Source organism: Rutilus rutilus, assembly GCF_951802725.1.
Source record: "Rutilus rutilus genome assembly, chromosome: 6".
Classification (NCBI taxonomy): domain Eukaryota; kingdom Metazoa; phylum Chordata; class Actinopteri; order Cypriniformes; family Leuciscidae; genus Rutilus; species Rutilus rutilus.
The window spans coordinates 43,123,235-43,139,164 of record NC_140214.1 but is presented as its reverse complement, the minus strand read 5'-3'; the positions used below and the strand labels follow the sequence as shown (position 1 = coordinate 43,139,164).

The 15,930-nt window shown below is 39.8% G+C and overlaps 4 protein-coding genes across 4 annotated transcripts in view; all 4 read right to left on the bottom strand.

The window, feature by feature from the left end:
• LOC311292520 (uncharacterized protein) overlaps positions 1-15,930 on the bottom strand; it is a 341,250-nt gene that overhangs the window by 227,397 nt on the left and 97,923 nt on the right. The gene's annotated exons all lie outside the window — the stretch shown is intronic.
• The window catches only part of LOC311292532 (protein NLRC3-like), a 437,424-nt gene that overhangs the window by 323,734 nt on the left and 97,760 nt on the right, over positions 1-15,930 (bottom strand). The gene's annotated exons all lie outside the window — the stretch shown is intronic.
• On the bottom strand, positions 2,699-14,061 carry LOC311292558 (peroxiredoxin-6-like). Its single transcript, XM_084412283.1, has 5 exons — positions 13,934-14,061; positions 5,369-5,525; positions 5,151-5,297; positions 3,284-3,430; positions 2,699-3,190 (listed from the first exon to the last, which is right to left on the bottom strand). The coding sequence occupies exons 1-5, from the start codon at positions 14,023-14,025 to the stop codon at positions 3,047-3,049; spliced, it is 687 nt and encodes a 228-aa protein (XP_084268409.1). The 5' UTR covers positions 14,026-14,061; the 3' UTR covers positions 2,699-3,046.
• Positions 10,870-12,591, bottom strand: LOC311291426 (uncharacterized protein; the record flags this gene model as incomplete). Its single annotated transcript, XM_084410461.1, has 2 exons — positions 10,870-11,901; positions 12,463-12,591. The coding sequence occupies 2 exons, from the start codon at positions 12,589-12,591 to the stop codon at positions 10,870-10,872; spliced, it is 1,161 nt and encodes a 386-aa protein (XP_084266587.1).

Here is a 15,930-nt window from a genome sequence, read left to right as displayed (position 1 = left end):
ACATAACTGCATAAAGTGTGTCTGGAGATGACTTCTGGAATCTGCCTTAGGCATAAACGAGGCCTTGCTTCAGCCTTGGAATCGCTTGCATAGGACCCCTCCCCAGGGTTCATACAAGGTGCTTAAAGTGCTTTTGATTTAAAGGGATACTTCACCTCTGGAAAGATGAATGTGTATTTAAAATGGGTCATTTATGTAGTAGAAATGTGAAATTATTTTTGAATTTGGAGCTTTCTAGACTGAGAAAAGCCTGAAAATGTATTTTCGGCTCATGTTGATGAAAGACAACAACTCCCAGAATGCACTTGCTTCGCTGCCCTATGAGGCCACGCCTACCAGTAACAGTTAAACAACTAGGCTAAGCTACTAGTTGACTCGAAACTTAAAAGACGCCGTTTTATCATTAGTCTCCGTGATGAGTCTGCCCGGGATTTTGAGATCGGCCAAAATGTCTGGGATTCGGCTTTTGCGTTCTACAGTCTTCATTCATCATGTTTACTGTGGCGAGCAGGGCGAGACTGAGGGCCGCGGGAGAACGGGCCGGTGGCGTGATTACTGATGAACAACACCTGTGAGACGCACCGGTCTCGTATCGCTCACGGAGGAGTGAGAATCTTCTTAGCAATGTTAAAACGCACATCAACCGATCACTTGTTTAGCATTCATGTAAACACTACACTCAGATTCACCAGTCGGAGTAAATTCAGTTAGATTGAAACAAAAGGTGTGCATGTAAACAATGAATGGCGACTGCAGAAAGCAAAAGCCGAATCCCGGACATTTTGGACGATCTCGACGGCCGGACATGTCCGGGAAAAAGAGGATGTATGGTAACCTCTACTACTCAGCTTTCTCCACAGAGCAAGAGCCTGCTAGCTTAGCTTCCAATAAAAGATGGCTGACACTGCTTGTACATTCTGTGAGTGAGATCCCCCTATGGGCGGGTTGAGGACATGCAGGACAGCTCCCCCTACTGGCTGTAGTCTCTCGCCTCTGGACAAAAAAACCCCTCCGATGATGCAAAATGACGATTTTTGAGTCATCGGAGGATTTTTTCCAGACAAAAAAATACATAAATCTCTGGTCTCAGGGGGATATGAGGGAGGGAAGCACGGTAATTTGAAAATACTACAGGTTTTCTACTGATACAAAGCTTAATGCTAAATGCTGAAGTATCCCTTTAAAGTACTTAAATTGGATTTTTTTAAATTGAAGTCCTGGAAAACCCTTGAAAACAGACATATTTACGAAGAGGTACTTGAAAAGTGCTTTACTTATTTAAATACAATATGATTTTTTTTAAACACAAATGCAATCTTTCAAGCTAAGTTAACACTGCTGCCCATCTGATAAACCCCATCAGACCGTTTGAAATACGCCAACATTATAATATAAAATATTATTATTATTGAGCAATAATAGCCATTATAAACTTTGTATTTAATATATATTATTGAATATGTTGTAAGTTGTATTTTGGATACCATATATCTGTAATTTATTTTCCTTAAAAAAATCCTAAAAGATATTGTTTGATAAGTGCGATCTCTTATTGTAGTCCTTGAAATCCAAAAAAGTAGTGCTTGAAAAGTCCTTGAAAGTCCTTTTTACAGTATCTGTACGAACTCTGCCTCCCGTCCCCCCATTACAGCACCATTTGACAAAGTACATCTAGAACAGGGCTGGGCAAACAACGGTTTTAAATATATGTATTTAAATATTGTATTTGTAATACAATATCACTATTTTGATGCAATACAAGCAAAATCCTGTAGTTTGCGCGAACCTGCTTTTATCCTTTATTTTCAGTGTTTTCATTGGTGATTAGATGTAGCCTAGAAGTGATTTGATAATTGTTAATGACTCACTATAAAAATGAGGATCGTTTCTCACTATTCCAAAAGTTTGTTTCCAGAACAGTATTATAGACTATAGATTATTATATTTGTATTTATATCCAGTGATATGCACAGTGGTAGAGATAAATAAAGAAAAACAGTTTTTTTAACCTACACTAGTAATTAAGTGTCAGTTTTAAAGAAATAAAACGAATCCTTTTGATGCACACAGTGTGCAGCCTTTCCCTGGGATTCTGAAATGTGACGTGTCCTTCCGGCCTCGAGAACAGGTGTCCTCTCACTTTTCTAATTTTACTTTCATCCCACCTGGACGGGAGTAATCTCTTATGGCCCACCATAATATTTTTAAATTGGAAGATGGGGAATGTCACATTCATTTTTCTTTAGTAGAGTGTGCTATTTGTTTTCCTTATATGAAAGAAATGTATTTAAATGCAATGCCAACACCACACTTAAGATAATAAAGCCATTGCTAGTCATTAATTGGACTAAAATGTGTGTGTGTGTGTGTGTGTGTGTGTGTGTGTGTGTGTGTATGTGTGCCCTTGTTTATATTACATTGTGGGGACCAAATGTCCCCATAAGAATAGTAAAACCTGAGATCACCTCCATTGTGGGGACCAGCCAGCGGTCCCCACTTTTCAAAAGGCTTATAAATCACACAGGATGAGTTGTTTTGAGAAAGTAAAAATGCAGAATGTTTCCTGTGATGGGTCGGGTTAGTGTAAGGGGACAGAATATACAGTTTGTACGGTATAAAAACCATTATGTCTATGGAGAGTCCCCACAAAGATAGTGAACCAGACATGTGTGTGTGTGTGTGTGTGTGTGTGTGTGTGTGTGTGTGTGTGTATATATATTTATATATGTGTGTGTTTTAAAATCTATACTTGAACTATATAGTTGAACTATGCAACTGTGTTAGTTATGAAATACACAATTTGATGTTAGTTGATGAAATACATAGTTTGAATAAATAAAACATTACATTTAAAATGTAAAAATACAAATTAGAATTGTATTGTTTATTTATTAAAAAAAATTGTAAGTGTAAGTAATATTTAACCTGTAAATTGTGTGTGGAACATGTGAGGACTTTGCCTCTTCCTTTGAGAACAGCACTGGTGTTTTACGAACAGCTGCTCATACACAGCATCACTGAATCCACACATCAGCCGTCTGTACGTTCACTCCTGATGGGGGTTTGGTTGTGGTGTGTAGCGCAGGTACTTCTTCCCGGAGGGCAGGTCTTTGGTGTAAACTCCAGCGGGGAAGAGCGTCACGGCCTCCTGCTCAGGGATGCTGGGCGGCACCATAACACTGTCTCCAGGCTTCAAACGACAGCATATGAGCGTCACTCATTACACACTGATGACAGGAACAGACACACACACTCCAAACAGACCAGGCTTGACATTTCTCACCCGCCAGTCCACAGGTGTGGCCACACGGTTGCATGCCGTTAACTGCAAGGAGTCAACCACACGCAGAATCTCGTCAAAGTTACGTCCCGTTGATGCAGGATAGAGAATGGACAGCTTCAACTTCTTATCTGGACCAATCACAAATACCTGAACGAAAAATGCACACATTAAGAAATCAATTAGTGCAGTGTGAAGGGTTGATGACTGTCCAAACCAGTGACCCAACCTTTTCAGATATGTTAAACTCTTCTCTTATTCAGTAAACCACCAAGCATGCAGAGCAGGTTGAAATGGCATCATCTCCCCACTCCCTAAGTCGTCCCCGGTTTGAAACTATATATTTATGCAGACCAAAAATACGGAAGACATGGTTTAAAGTAGCTCTGCTGTTTCCATAGCCATGGGGAGACCCTTGAGGAGCATCATCTTGCATGATTTAGAGAATCTATTCAATATGACGAGAACACAAGTAATCAAGGGCCGATCGGTGATTAAATCTGTTACTAGATGTGATCATGGATGGTCTGGAATGGGCAACAGGAGAAGTTTACAAGATGGTAAGTGGCAGGGACTCTCGGAGACGGCACATTCCCAGAACAAGCCTTCAGATTAGGCCACGAGTACCAATCTTGGAGGAGCAAGAGGGTTTGATTGGTCCCAGGGTGGCCAGTGTCCAGTGAGGAGTGAACGGTGTCCATGGGATCTAGACGGAGTGAGGATGGGATGTAGACATGTTTGGCGGGGCAGCCTGGTGGAGGAGGCTCGGTTAGAGAGCCGTCTGCGATCTCATGGTTCAGGGTCCAGTGTATGGGACTGACAATATTGGATGATGGCAGTATTGTGTCAGGAGGTTCTTGTGGCTCGGATGTAGAGTCGATATGGGACAGGGCATACACAATTACATTTAATCATTTAGCAGAAGCTTTTATCCAAAACGACTTACAAATGAGGAGAACAATAGAAGCAATCAGACAAACAAGAGAGCAACAGTATACAAGTGCTGTAACAAGTCTCAGTTAGTAATGTCTCATGGGCATGACCACCAATGGAGACATTACAAGAGACTGTTTGCTTTTGGACACCAGACACTGACTGATTGGAAGTGCAGGTTTTATTGAGTCCTTGATTGTGGCTGTGATTGTGACCGGTGTCTGTGATCAGAATTTGGGATAGTCGGGCGTGGGCATGACCACCTGTTCCTAACTTTACCCGTATCCCATTTCAATAGCAGCGCAAGTGTTTTACAATACAACATGAACAGAGTAAGTACAATGTACCTAACTATTTTTTTATGCAGGCACATAGTAGTTAAAGACAGCAAATGTAAAGTGTGACTTTTTGATTTAGTAAATATTCAAAAAAAAAATTTTTTTTATTAATTTATTTTTTCTTGCTGCAAAAATAACAGAGTGAACAAACACACAACCAGGTTTACACTCTTTTCAGGCATGTTATGTTAGTCCCAGTAATTGTAGCTACTATTGTTGGCCACAACATTCTCTTTTTATTCGCCATTTTTATTTGAAATTTGGGTCACACGTTAGATTAAGGTCCAATTCTGACTATTAACTAACTATTAACTATGAAGTTGGCTCCTAATTACTCCTAATATAAAATCCTAATTACTGCTTATTAATAGTTAGTACGGTAATGGTTAAGTTTAGGTATTGGGTAGGATTAAAGATGGATAATATGGTCAAGCAGAATAAGGCATTAATATGTGCTTTATAAGTACTAATAAACAGCCAATATCCTAGTTATAAACATAATAAGCAACTAGTTCATAGTGAGTATTGGACCCTAAACTAAAGTGTTACTGAAATTTGCTCTGTTTTTGAAGCTTTCTTCATGTGTGCAGTGCACTTACGCATCGCGCGCTGAGCGGCATCCCGGTCTGATCCTTCTCCTCCGGGTCCAGCATGCCCAGCGTCTCCACCAGATGCCTCCCAGCATCCGCTATGATTGGGAAAGGGAACTCGCTTCCGGACTCCGCGTTATTGTAAGCCAAGATGTCCTGAAATCATCCATGGAGACTCATTAGCAGCAGGTCATTCAGAGAGACACTACAGACTGAAAGAAGCGAACCTTGCTCCAGCCGTGATGGTCTTGGAGGCTGTCGACGGAGAGCGCGATCAGCTTGACGTTGCGTCTGCTGAACTCTGGACTGAGTTGAGCTGCTCTGCCGAGTTCAGTGGTGCAGACAGGAGTGAAGTCTCGAGGATGAGAGAACAGGACGCCCCAGCTGACGAGGAGAAACTCAGGTCACTCAAGGGGAATGACAGAACTGTGGAAGCCCATTACCGCCACAGGAGAATAAAATAAATCATGCTTTGTAAATCATAGATATGAAATTACGACATTGAAAGTATGTATTTAGTATGCAAGTATGTAGTAAAAGTATTTAGTATGTCAAAATTATGAATTGGTATGTCATATTTTTGACTTTCTCATAATTCCTAATTTTAATGTCATGATAATTAGTATGTCATAATTTTGTCTTTTAATGTAATAATTTAGATTCTAATCTCATAATTATGACTTTGTCAGAATTGTGACATAATAAGTAATGATTATGAGATAAAAAGACAAACATACTATCTTATTTTGACTCATGTCAATTATTAGTATTTCATAATTATGACGTTTGTATGCCATAATTTCGTCATACTGTAATTGACTTAGTGTGCCATAACTTTGACTTTTTAATTGCATAATTATGACTTACTAGGCTATGTTCATCTTTTTATTTTTTAATAATAATTGTAACTTACTAATATAATAATAACTTATTAATAATTGACAAATGTCGAATTAATAAGAATGTAATAAATTACTTACAATTTTTATCTCATAATTATTAAGTTTAATGTCTTAATTAAGATTTAGCAAAGCATGATTTTCTTCTGTGGCAGAAGTGTGCATTCATACATATCTGAGTAAGAATCATAAACACATTTCTGTGCATTGCATATTTTGGTCATAGACACACAGACACTGTTTCTTCACAAAGAACTGTAGATTATTACAGGAGTTTTCAGTGATGTATAAATGCACTATACTTTGTGTTATAAATGTACATTACATTTTTAAAAGATTATTTTTAAAAATTGTATTGCTTTGGTATTAAATTACAGTAAACTAGTTAACGCTGGTGCTCTCTTCTGACCAACATAATCAATCTCTCCACGTTTATCCTCTTTAATGTCATAGTTACGCTATAGCAAAACCGTATTTGTTGTATTTTCCTTTCGCTACTATAGAAGTTTATCCAACTTTGAGCACTTCTGCTTCTGAGAAGCTGGAAATGTGAAGCAGGTCAATTTCCATTTGCTGAAGACATTTCATCAGTGACTTATGAGTGTTTTGATGTTCAATAAATGAATAACCAACCGAAGATCATTGATTATTAAAATATTCTCTTAATCTCATTAAAACAGAAAGGACTGAAAACATGCAAAGAGAGATAAAAAAGCATTTGTGATTGAGTTTCTATGATCTAGTAACTCTAAGGCTCAATCCCAATTCACCCCTTGGCCCTACCCCTTGGCCCTACCCCTCCGTTTTGCGCGTTCCCGTGAAGGGGTAGGGTTGTCTCGATTCTCTTTAGGTTGGAGGGGTAGGGGTAAGGGGAAGGGCTACATAGCCCTCGAAATGGAGATTTTTCAGAAGCACACTCCGAACGGAGGGCTACGAGAAAGTTCGAGAAAGTTCCCAGAATGCACAGCGAATCACCGGCGAGATGGCTTCACAACCGGCAAAAGAAAGTCACAAATGTAAGTATTTTCTTCATAAAATGTACGATAACCATGGTTGTAATGCTATGGTCGTTGTAGCTGAAGGTCTCCACCTTCGGCTACAACGTAGCCTAATATGGTGATTTTCTTCAAACAATCATAAAAGAGATCGTTAATTCAGCCGCTAGCATGTTGTCTAGGTAGCCAGCGCTACTAATATTATTAGTTATCTGGTAACGTTAATGAAGCTATGTTTTTAATTTTTAATCGGTGGGTTGTTAAAATAGTTTGATGTGTGATTTAAGTTTAATGTAAATGTAAAGTCCTAGGTTTACATCACTGGCAATAGCAGGAAAAATTGTTCTCACTCGTCAAAGAAGTCAGTCAAAAATCCGTAAACAAGTGCGAGTTTTGATTTCACTTGTTAAACCTTTAAATTGTGTTACCTTAAACGTTTAAACACAAGTTTTATCCATAATTGACAGACCAAACGGTAAGAAAACTGTTTCTCCTTTTTTCTGTGCACGAACTTTTTCAAGCTCAATATTCCGCACCCCAGTGGGCGTAACCATTAAAGAAACAGAATAGAAATTATACATCAGAAAACACAGGAAATATCAGAATTCAAAGAAAGATATATGATACCTTCAGTTAGTGCTTGCAAACACATTAGTATTGTTTGTTTGGAGTGTTGATTTTGCAAGCACTAACTGAAGGTATCATATATCTTTCTTTGAATTCTGATATTTCCTGTGTTTTCTGATGTATAATTTCTGTAATTTAATATTGCAATAATTTGTATATTAGATTGAGCCTAATATACAAATTATTGAAATATTAAATTGGCTCTTACAGTAACCATTATTGTCACAGTATGGAGAAAAGACAAGCACTGGCAACCGTTATTCTCAACAGTGTCTACTTCCAATCATGCAGGGACTCCACAGGAAACCAGACGGATCATCCATTTCAGAGCAGAAAATGAGAACCGCTTTATGAAGTCTAAAAGTTCTGCAAAACAACTTTGGGAGTAAGTAATTTGATCAGTATGCTTGACTGTATAAAACATATACATATTATTGTTTTAATTCTGTTAAAATTACTCATTCATATCATCTTCTGTTACAATATTACACACACCAGGTCCCACCGTCTGTACATTGACCCGGTGTTGCAGTGTGATTTTAATATTTTATTCATTTCTCTTTTGTCTAGTGATTCCGCGCTATTTCATTTTACCTGTACTACTGTGGTATGTGTGGTAAATGACAATAATATCTTATTTGTTATGATACAGGACATTGATCAAAGAACTTGGCCTGCAGGGACATGTCACTACCCAACAGGTCTCCAAGAAGTGGGAAAATCTGAAAAAAAAAAATAAGGTAAGCAGAGACCAGTGTGGTTCCAGCTTGGTTTATATGGAGGGATTCCAAATGGTCAAGGAAATCCATAAACGTTTAAAGGGATAGTTCGCCCAAAAATGATATTTAGCCCATGATTTACTCACCCTCAAGCCGTTCGAGATGCATATGTCAATCTTTTTTCAGACGAACACATTTTCAGTTATTTTAGAAAATGTCTTAGATGTTTCAGTGGTTATAGTGTGAGGCTATGGGGTCCAGCTCGTTGAAGTCCGCAAATGTGCACGCATCCTCCACAAAAGTAATCCATCCGGCTCCAGGGGATAAACTAAGGCCTTCTGAGGGTAATCCGTGCGGTTTTGTCGTAAAAATATACATATTTAAAACTTTATAAACGAAAATAACTGGCTTCCGGTGGCGGTCGGCGCGCGTTCACGGAGATGGAAGCGTCGTGACGTAGAACGAACGTGACAGTGCAGCCAGAGAGCAGAGCAAAACAAAACTCTACGTTCGTTCTACGTCACGACGCTTCCTACGCCATATGCCAGCATCCATCTCCATGAACGCGCGTCGACCGCGACCGGAAGCCAGTTATATTCGTTTATAAAGTTTTAAATATGTATATTTTTACGACAAAACCGCACGGATTACCCTCAGAAGGCCTTCGTTTATCCCCCTGGAGCCGGATGGATTACTTTTGTGGAGGATGCATGCTCATTTGCGGACTTCAACGAGCTGGACCCCATTGCTTCACATTATAACCACTGAAACATCTAAGACATTTTCTAAAATAACTGAAAATGTGTTCGTCTGAAAAAAGATTGACATATACATCTCGAACGGCTTGAGGGTGAGTAAATTATGGGCTAAATATCATTTTTGGGCGAACTATCCCTTTAATGTAATCTTTTAAATGTAATGTAGACACTGTTTGTTTATATTCACTTCAGGACCTAAAAACCCCCAGAACAGGATCTGGAACGGATGCTGGCGAGGTAACAGCTGCCACATGGCAGTTTTTTGCGGACATGCACGAGGTGTTGGGTGCCAGGCCTTCAATGGACCCTCCTGTTGTGGTTGCATCTTTTAGTCCTGATGCTGATCCGATAACAATTCTTATGGTAAGGTTAGCTGCAATTGCATTTGTAATTATTTTAACAACACTATGTAGCTTGAAGTGTTATTGCTTATTGATCACTTGATATGAGAATTTTAATGTACAGGGTGGGCCATTTATATGGATACACCGTAATAACATGGGAATGGTTGGTGATATTAAAGTCCTGTTTGTGGCACATTAGTGGCCACCATGGTCACCACCCATCTTGAGGAGTTTGCCCCCTCACATATACTAATGTGCCACAAACAGGACTTTAATATCACCAACCATTCCCATGTTATTACGGTGTATCCATATAAATGGCCCACCCTGTACATCAGGGATAGACAACTCCGGTCCTGGAGGGCCACTGTCCTGCAGAGTTTAGCTTCAGCCCTGATAAAAACTCACCTGGCTGTATCTATTTAGTAATCCTGAAAACACTGATTGCCTTGTTCAGGTGTGTTTAATTAGGGTTGGAGCTAAACTCTGCAGGACAGTGGCCCTCCAGGACCGGAGTTGTCTATCCCTGCTGTACATAGTAATGTGATATTGTTATTAATGATACACCATTACCTTATTTCTTTGGTAGCACTCTATAATAAGGGAATGCTGAACTAATGTTATTCATTGCAGGAATTATTATGAAGTGTTTCCTATAATATTATTTTTTGGGGGGGGGGTTCTCATAGGAGATTGTTGAGCCCAGCAGTCCAGACACCGCCTCAGAGACGGCCAATACCTCTGTAGCCTCTCCTGTTGCAACCCCAAACCCCTCACCAAAAAGGAAGAGGAGGAAGTCTATTGTGGAATTTTTAATAGAGGAAAGAGCTAAGGAGCAAAAGCGGCATGAAGAGTGTGAGGCAAAAATGAATAGGTTCTTAGGTCTGTTTGAAAAACTCATAGATAAAATATAATTAGAATAATATAAATTAAAATGTAATATAAATCTGTGCTGGCTTTGTAATTGTTTTTCCCTTTCATCACACAAGTTCCTGTTAGTGTATCCTGTGTTGTATAGTTCTTTTCTGTTAGTTAACAATAGACACATTTAAATGAATTCACTGTTATTTATATACATTTTCAAAGTATACAAAGTATTTATTTTATATACAATTGGTATATATATATATATATTTATTTATGTATTTATTTATTTATATTTATATTGTAACAAAGTGCAATATTGTCAATAAAAAAGATTGTGTAAATAAATAACATGCAACTATCTGTGCTATTAGTATAAAAATAATTAGTAAAAAACATTGTAAAATCACATATTCACATCCATGAGATGCTATAGCCTAAGCAGCATCAACAACAAACAATACAATGGCAAATAGCCATTTTTCACATAGCTAACAAACTATATACATAGTACAGACATCCTTAAGGGTCTTGTACATGGCCTGAGACCAGGGCAGCTAGTCTGTCCCTTGTAGCATTCCCAGAGCTCTCGTTAACCGCTAGGGGCTCACGGGGTGGTTGGGGTTCAAGGATGTCCAAATCTGCATCTTCATCTGGCTCCAGCAAGTCCTCATTATCTAGACACACATTGTGTAGAAATGCACAGGACGCAATAACCAGAGGTGCAAATGTGGGTTTAACCTCCAAGGCTCTGAAAAGCGTAGACCTCCATCTGGTTTTCATCATCCCAAAAGCTCTTTCGATTATGCTGCGGGCCCTGGCATGATAATAGTTGAAGCGCCCTTGTATTTGCCCATTAACTGGCTCCTTGTAAGGTGTGATTAGGCAGACAGGTGTGTCCAAACAGGGATAGCCACCATCACCCAGAAGGATGTATCCTGTGGAAGGATACTGTCTTGCCCTGTAAAAGCTGCTGTTCTTCATGATGCGTGTATCATGAACTGATCCTGGGTAACCGACAAAGATATCTAGAAACCTGCCATTAGAATCACATATTGCTTGCATATTAAGTGAATAGAATCCTTTGTAATTCAGGTAGTCTAATCTGTACTGTTGAGGAGGTTTAATTCTGACATGGCTGCCATCTATTGCTCCCACAACATTGCTGAATGCAGGGCTTCCTGATAGCTGGACAAATCCTTGACCAACTGCATGAAGCTCTCCTGCCAGTGGGAAAGAAATTGCTCGCTTCAGGTTGGTCATTATATTTTGTGCAACTCTGTGGATGATGCGATGGACTGTAGACTTGGGCACATTGAAAACCCGGGATACAACTGAGTAGGACAGTCCATGAGCCAGCCAGTAAACATAGATCAGGACTTCCAGCTGGTTACCCCAGCCATGGTCCTGTTCCCTCTGTAGGAGCCTCTGCAGACCATGCATGGCTCTTCTGCTGAGGCGAAAGTCCTGCTTCAGCTCAGCCTCTACATTAAACCACAAACGCAGGATGGGCATGTTGTTGTTGAGTCTGCAGTATGGCCTAGGATGACCAGTCTGAAAAAAAGGAATTAAGTTCACGTCATTAGTTTTAAAAGAATGAGCTCTACTAGTTAAAACTGCAGGGAAACTTGCAATTTGGCATCTCAAAATATCAAAACTGATATTGAGAATTGTGAAACCATGATATATATTGTAACTGTGAAGTAAAATTTAATTTTTGGGTCATATTTGCTAGATAGCAGAAAAGGTTCCCACAGTTTTACATACAGTATGAATTTTACATTGTAGCCTGGTCAGAAATAAGTATATAAATGACTGCTATTTTGCACAAGTTTATTTGTAATGGCCAGCAATAGGCCTAACGTTATATGTAACGTTAGTTTCTTCATTCACTGTGATCTGTACCTGCACTGGATGGCCAATTTCACATGTATTTAGTGTATTTTCAAAATACAAAACACTGTGTTTGTATTTAAATAAATTTTTCCCACACAGTATTTTGTATTTTAAATAAATGTATTAATGCCCATCTCTGTTCACGGTATTCCATCTTATCAGACCAGCACACATATCACACAATCTAGCTAGGCATATGTTAATATGTTTGCTACATACCACAGACGCATCCATCAGCATTCGCAGGCGTTGAACATGTCTCCGTTTTCTTGTCCGAGTTGCGGTAGACAAGTGCAGAAAGATGTTTACAGCCCACACGACAGAGACTGTCACAGCGGAGGACGGCATATTGGTATTGTTGTCAGTCGTTGTCATGGAGACATCCTGTAAAAACGCGTCGCTTCCGTAACGTCAGAGCCATCGCCGACGACCGATGACGTATCGGGTGCACGAAGGGTTGTTCCATTTCGTAGGGTAATTTTTCAACCCCTTGGCCATAACACTCTGTTTTAAGGGCCAAGGGGTACACTCGAAAACAAGGGGTAGGGCCAAGGGGTAGGGCCAAGGGGTGAATTGGGATTGAGCCTAAGAGCAGCTGTTTAGTGCATCATTTACGCAAGTTTCTGCTTTGTTCACAGTGAAGCTTCAGCACAACAGGGTCTGATATCACTAAACCCACAACTTAGTCCCAAACCCTTGCCCTAACCTTAGCCTAATTATAACCTCAGCCCTAAAAGCAAGTCTTGACCCTCAAACAGGGGTCTCAGAAAGTGAGGACAGGCCAGAAGGTTCTTCACTTTGTCAGTGTGTGATGAGGACTCGGAGGACAGTATACAGGCAGGGGTTGATAAACAGAGAGATATACAAGCAGACGCGTAGGCAAAGCAGCAGTCGAGGTCATAACAGGAGAAGTATCAGGGCAGGCAGCAAACAAACGGGTCAATATCCAGGGAAACAGAGCAGGGTCAAAAATACAGCCAGCAAGAGTCATAAACAGTCCAAGGGTCAGAACACAGGCAAAACAATGCTTGGAAATGTTAGCCGTGATAAGACAAAACTTCACAGTGAGCCAAGCATGCTCAGTGCTAAACTAGTCCAGGGAATGAGAAACATGTGTGTGTGTGTGTGTGTGTGTGTGTGTGTTATGTCCAGGCATGTGGTTCTGGGAAATGTAGTCCAGTTGTACTAATACTCAGGAGATGGAGGTGTCCGGTGGCGAACGGGAGGATTCTCAGAGATAGTGTTCATAACAGAGAGTTCAGAGTGTTTTTGTTGACTCTGCTCTTTATGTGTGTCAAGCCGTGTCAGCGTATGGATGAAGCTGAAGAGGCGGTAACAGTGGCGTCACGAGTCACGACCGCATGACCTACAAACACAATCACCACACAGGAACACACAACGGCTTTGACCATGTACGGTTTTATCAAAGATACCTGACTAGCACATGCTGTCCATTGTGAGGACATTACGAGAGAAACGTGTCTTATATCCAAGCCACACAATTCACTAATAACCAATACTGAATAAGAAGAAGAACACAGAGGAGGAGAGAAAAGAGGGAATATTGTTAGTGTGACCTCAGGAAGATGCTATTGAGAATAAAACTACTGGTATTGTAATCTATGATGAACAACACATATCAAACAACACACTCTCATATCACAAGCACACATGAACGCATTACACTTACCAATCCCCGAGAAAATCATGAAGTTTCAATCTGCCAAAAGTGGAATCGGCTTCGAAATTGGGAACAATGTCTCCTAACAGCATCCCCGGCATCTTGAAGCATCTCTCTGTGTCTCTCTCTCTCTCTCTCTCTCTCACTTCCGGTGCACGCTGGGAGCGTTTGGGGTGGTGGTGAGGGGTTTACGGAGAGGTGCTAAACTTTTCTATTGTCTTTCTTACTTCTTTTTCAAGTAAAGTATTTTTTTGATATTTTAACTTAATATTAAATCTAGTAGTAAAGTTTAGTTTGAGGTTAGTTGACGCGTTGTGGAATTAGTTTTCACGTGGCGAGTGCAGGGATGGCGCACCTGGATGTGCGAACGCCGTCGCTGTCGCTTCGTCACGGAATTAGATGCATCACTCAAGTTGGTATAACAGTTGAGGATGTGTTATTGGATGTAGCTGAGCGAGTGGGACATGAAAACATAATTTCCGCATCTCGAATGAATAAGGCCGTGGTGGTTTTTTTGAAAGAGGAGCTACTGGTCAATCGGTTGGTTGAGAGCGGCATAGTGGTAAGTGGAGCTTTTGTTATCGTTCAACCTTTATTATCGCCAACTGTGAAGGTAGTAATTTCAAATGTGCCGCCATTTATTCCCGATGAGGATATACAGCGTGAGCTTTTGAGGTATGGAAAATTTGCAAGTGGAATTAAGATGGTGCCGCTTGGATGTAAACATGAGTCTTTGAAGCATGTGTTGTCTTTCAGACGGCAGGTGTTTATGTTTTTGAATGTCCCAACATTAAACGTGTCTTTTCGTTGCGTTTACGAAGGAAAATCGTACATGTTGTATGCGAACACTGGGGAAATGCGCTGTTTTGAATGCGGTGCTGTAGGACATGTAAGATTGTCATGCCCGCAAAGAGAAGTGATGAATGAGACAGGGCAAAGTAAAGATAAGAATGGTAGTGTAGAGCAAACGGTGGAGGAAAGAGTGGAAAATGAGGGTCGAGGTGTGCATAATAACAAGGATTTAGGTAACGTTAGTGTTGGTGCTGAGAGGGAGACTAATACTACTGAAGTGTCTACCGAAGTGGTAGAGAATGTTAATGGTGAGATACAGGTGATTGAGGAGATGGTGATGACGGAAACTGAGAGGAAAGCAGAGCAAGTGGAGAAGGTAGAAGGTGGTGAGGAAGTGATGTCAGTTGGTAGAGATCAATCAAGTAATAGAAGGATAGTGAATTCAGAGGGTAAGAATTCAGAAGAGATGGTTGAAAATGAAGGAGAGGAAGAAAGTGATGATGATTTGTCAGACGCATCAGATGTGTCAAATTTATCTCAGATGGGATGTGACCAGTTTTACACTTTGGAGGAAATAGATGCGTTTCTGGATGAGACTTTCGGGAAAGTAGCAGAAGTGAAGGATTACTTTACTGATACTAAGAAATTCGAAAGTTCTGTATTATACTGGATGAAACGAGTTGGAGAGGACAAATTAAGTAGGAGGAAGAGGTTTCGATTGAGAAAGTTTGTCACGAAAATAAGAGGGGGGAAAACCCCCAAAAAAAGGAAATATAAATGATGTATAATTCACTAAGGGTGTTTCAATTTTTTCTTTTCTCTCTGTCTTTCTTTTCCCTCCATTTAAACCTTATTATGGAGTTTGTAAGAGTAGGATCCCTAAACATCAATGGGGGAAGAGATAGGGGCAAAAGAGCACTGATTTCTGAATTTATTAAATTAAATGATGTCAAAGTAATTTTTTTACAAGAAACACATTCTGATAGTAAAAATGAATTGGAGTTGTATAGATGGTGGGAAGGAGAGTGTAAATTAAGTCATGGAACAAATTTAAGTATGGGTGTTGCAATTCTATTCTCAAAACATTTGGATTTAAAAATTGAGACAACAATAGAGGTAGAAAAAGGTAGAGTGTTATTAGTTATAGCAGAAATTAAAAGTGTTAGATTCCTTTTTGTTAATGTGTATGCTCCGAATATAGGATGGCATCGTGA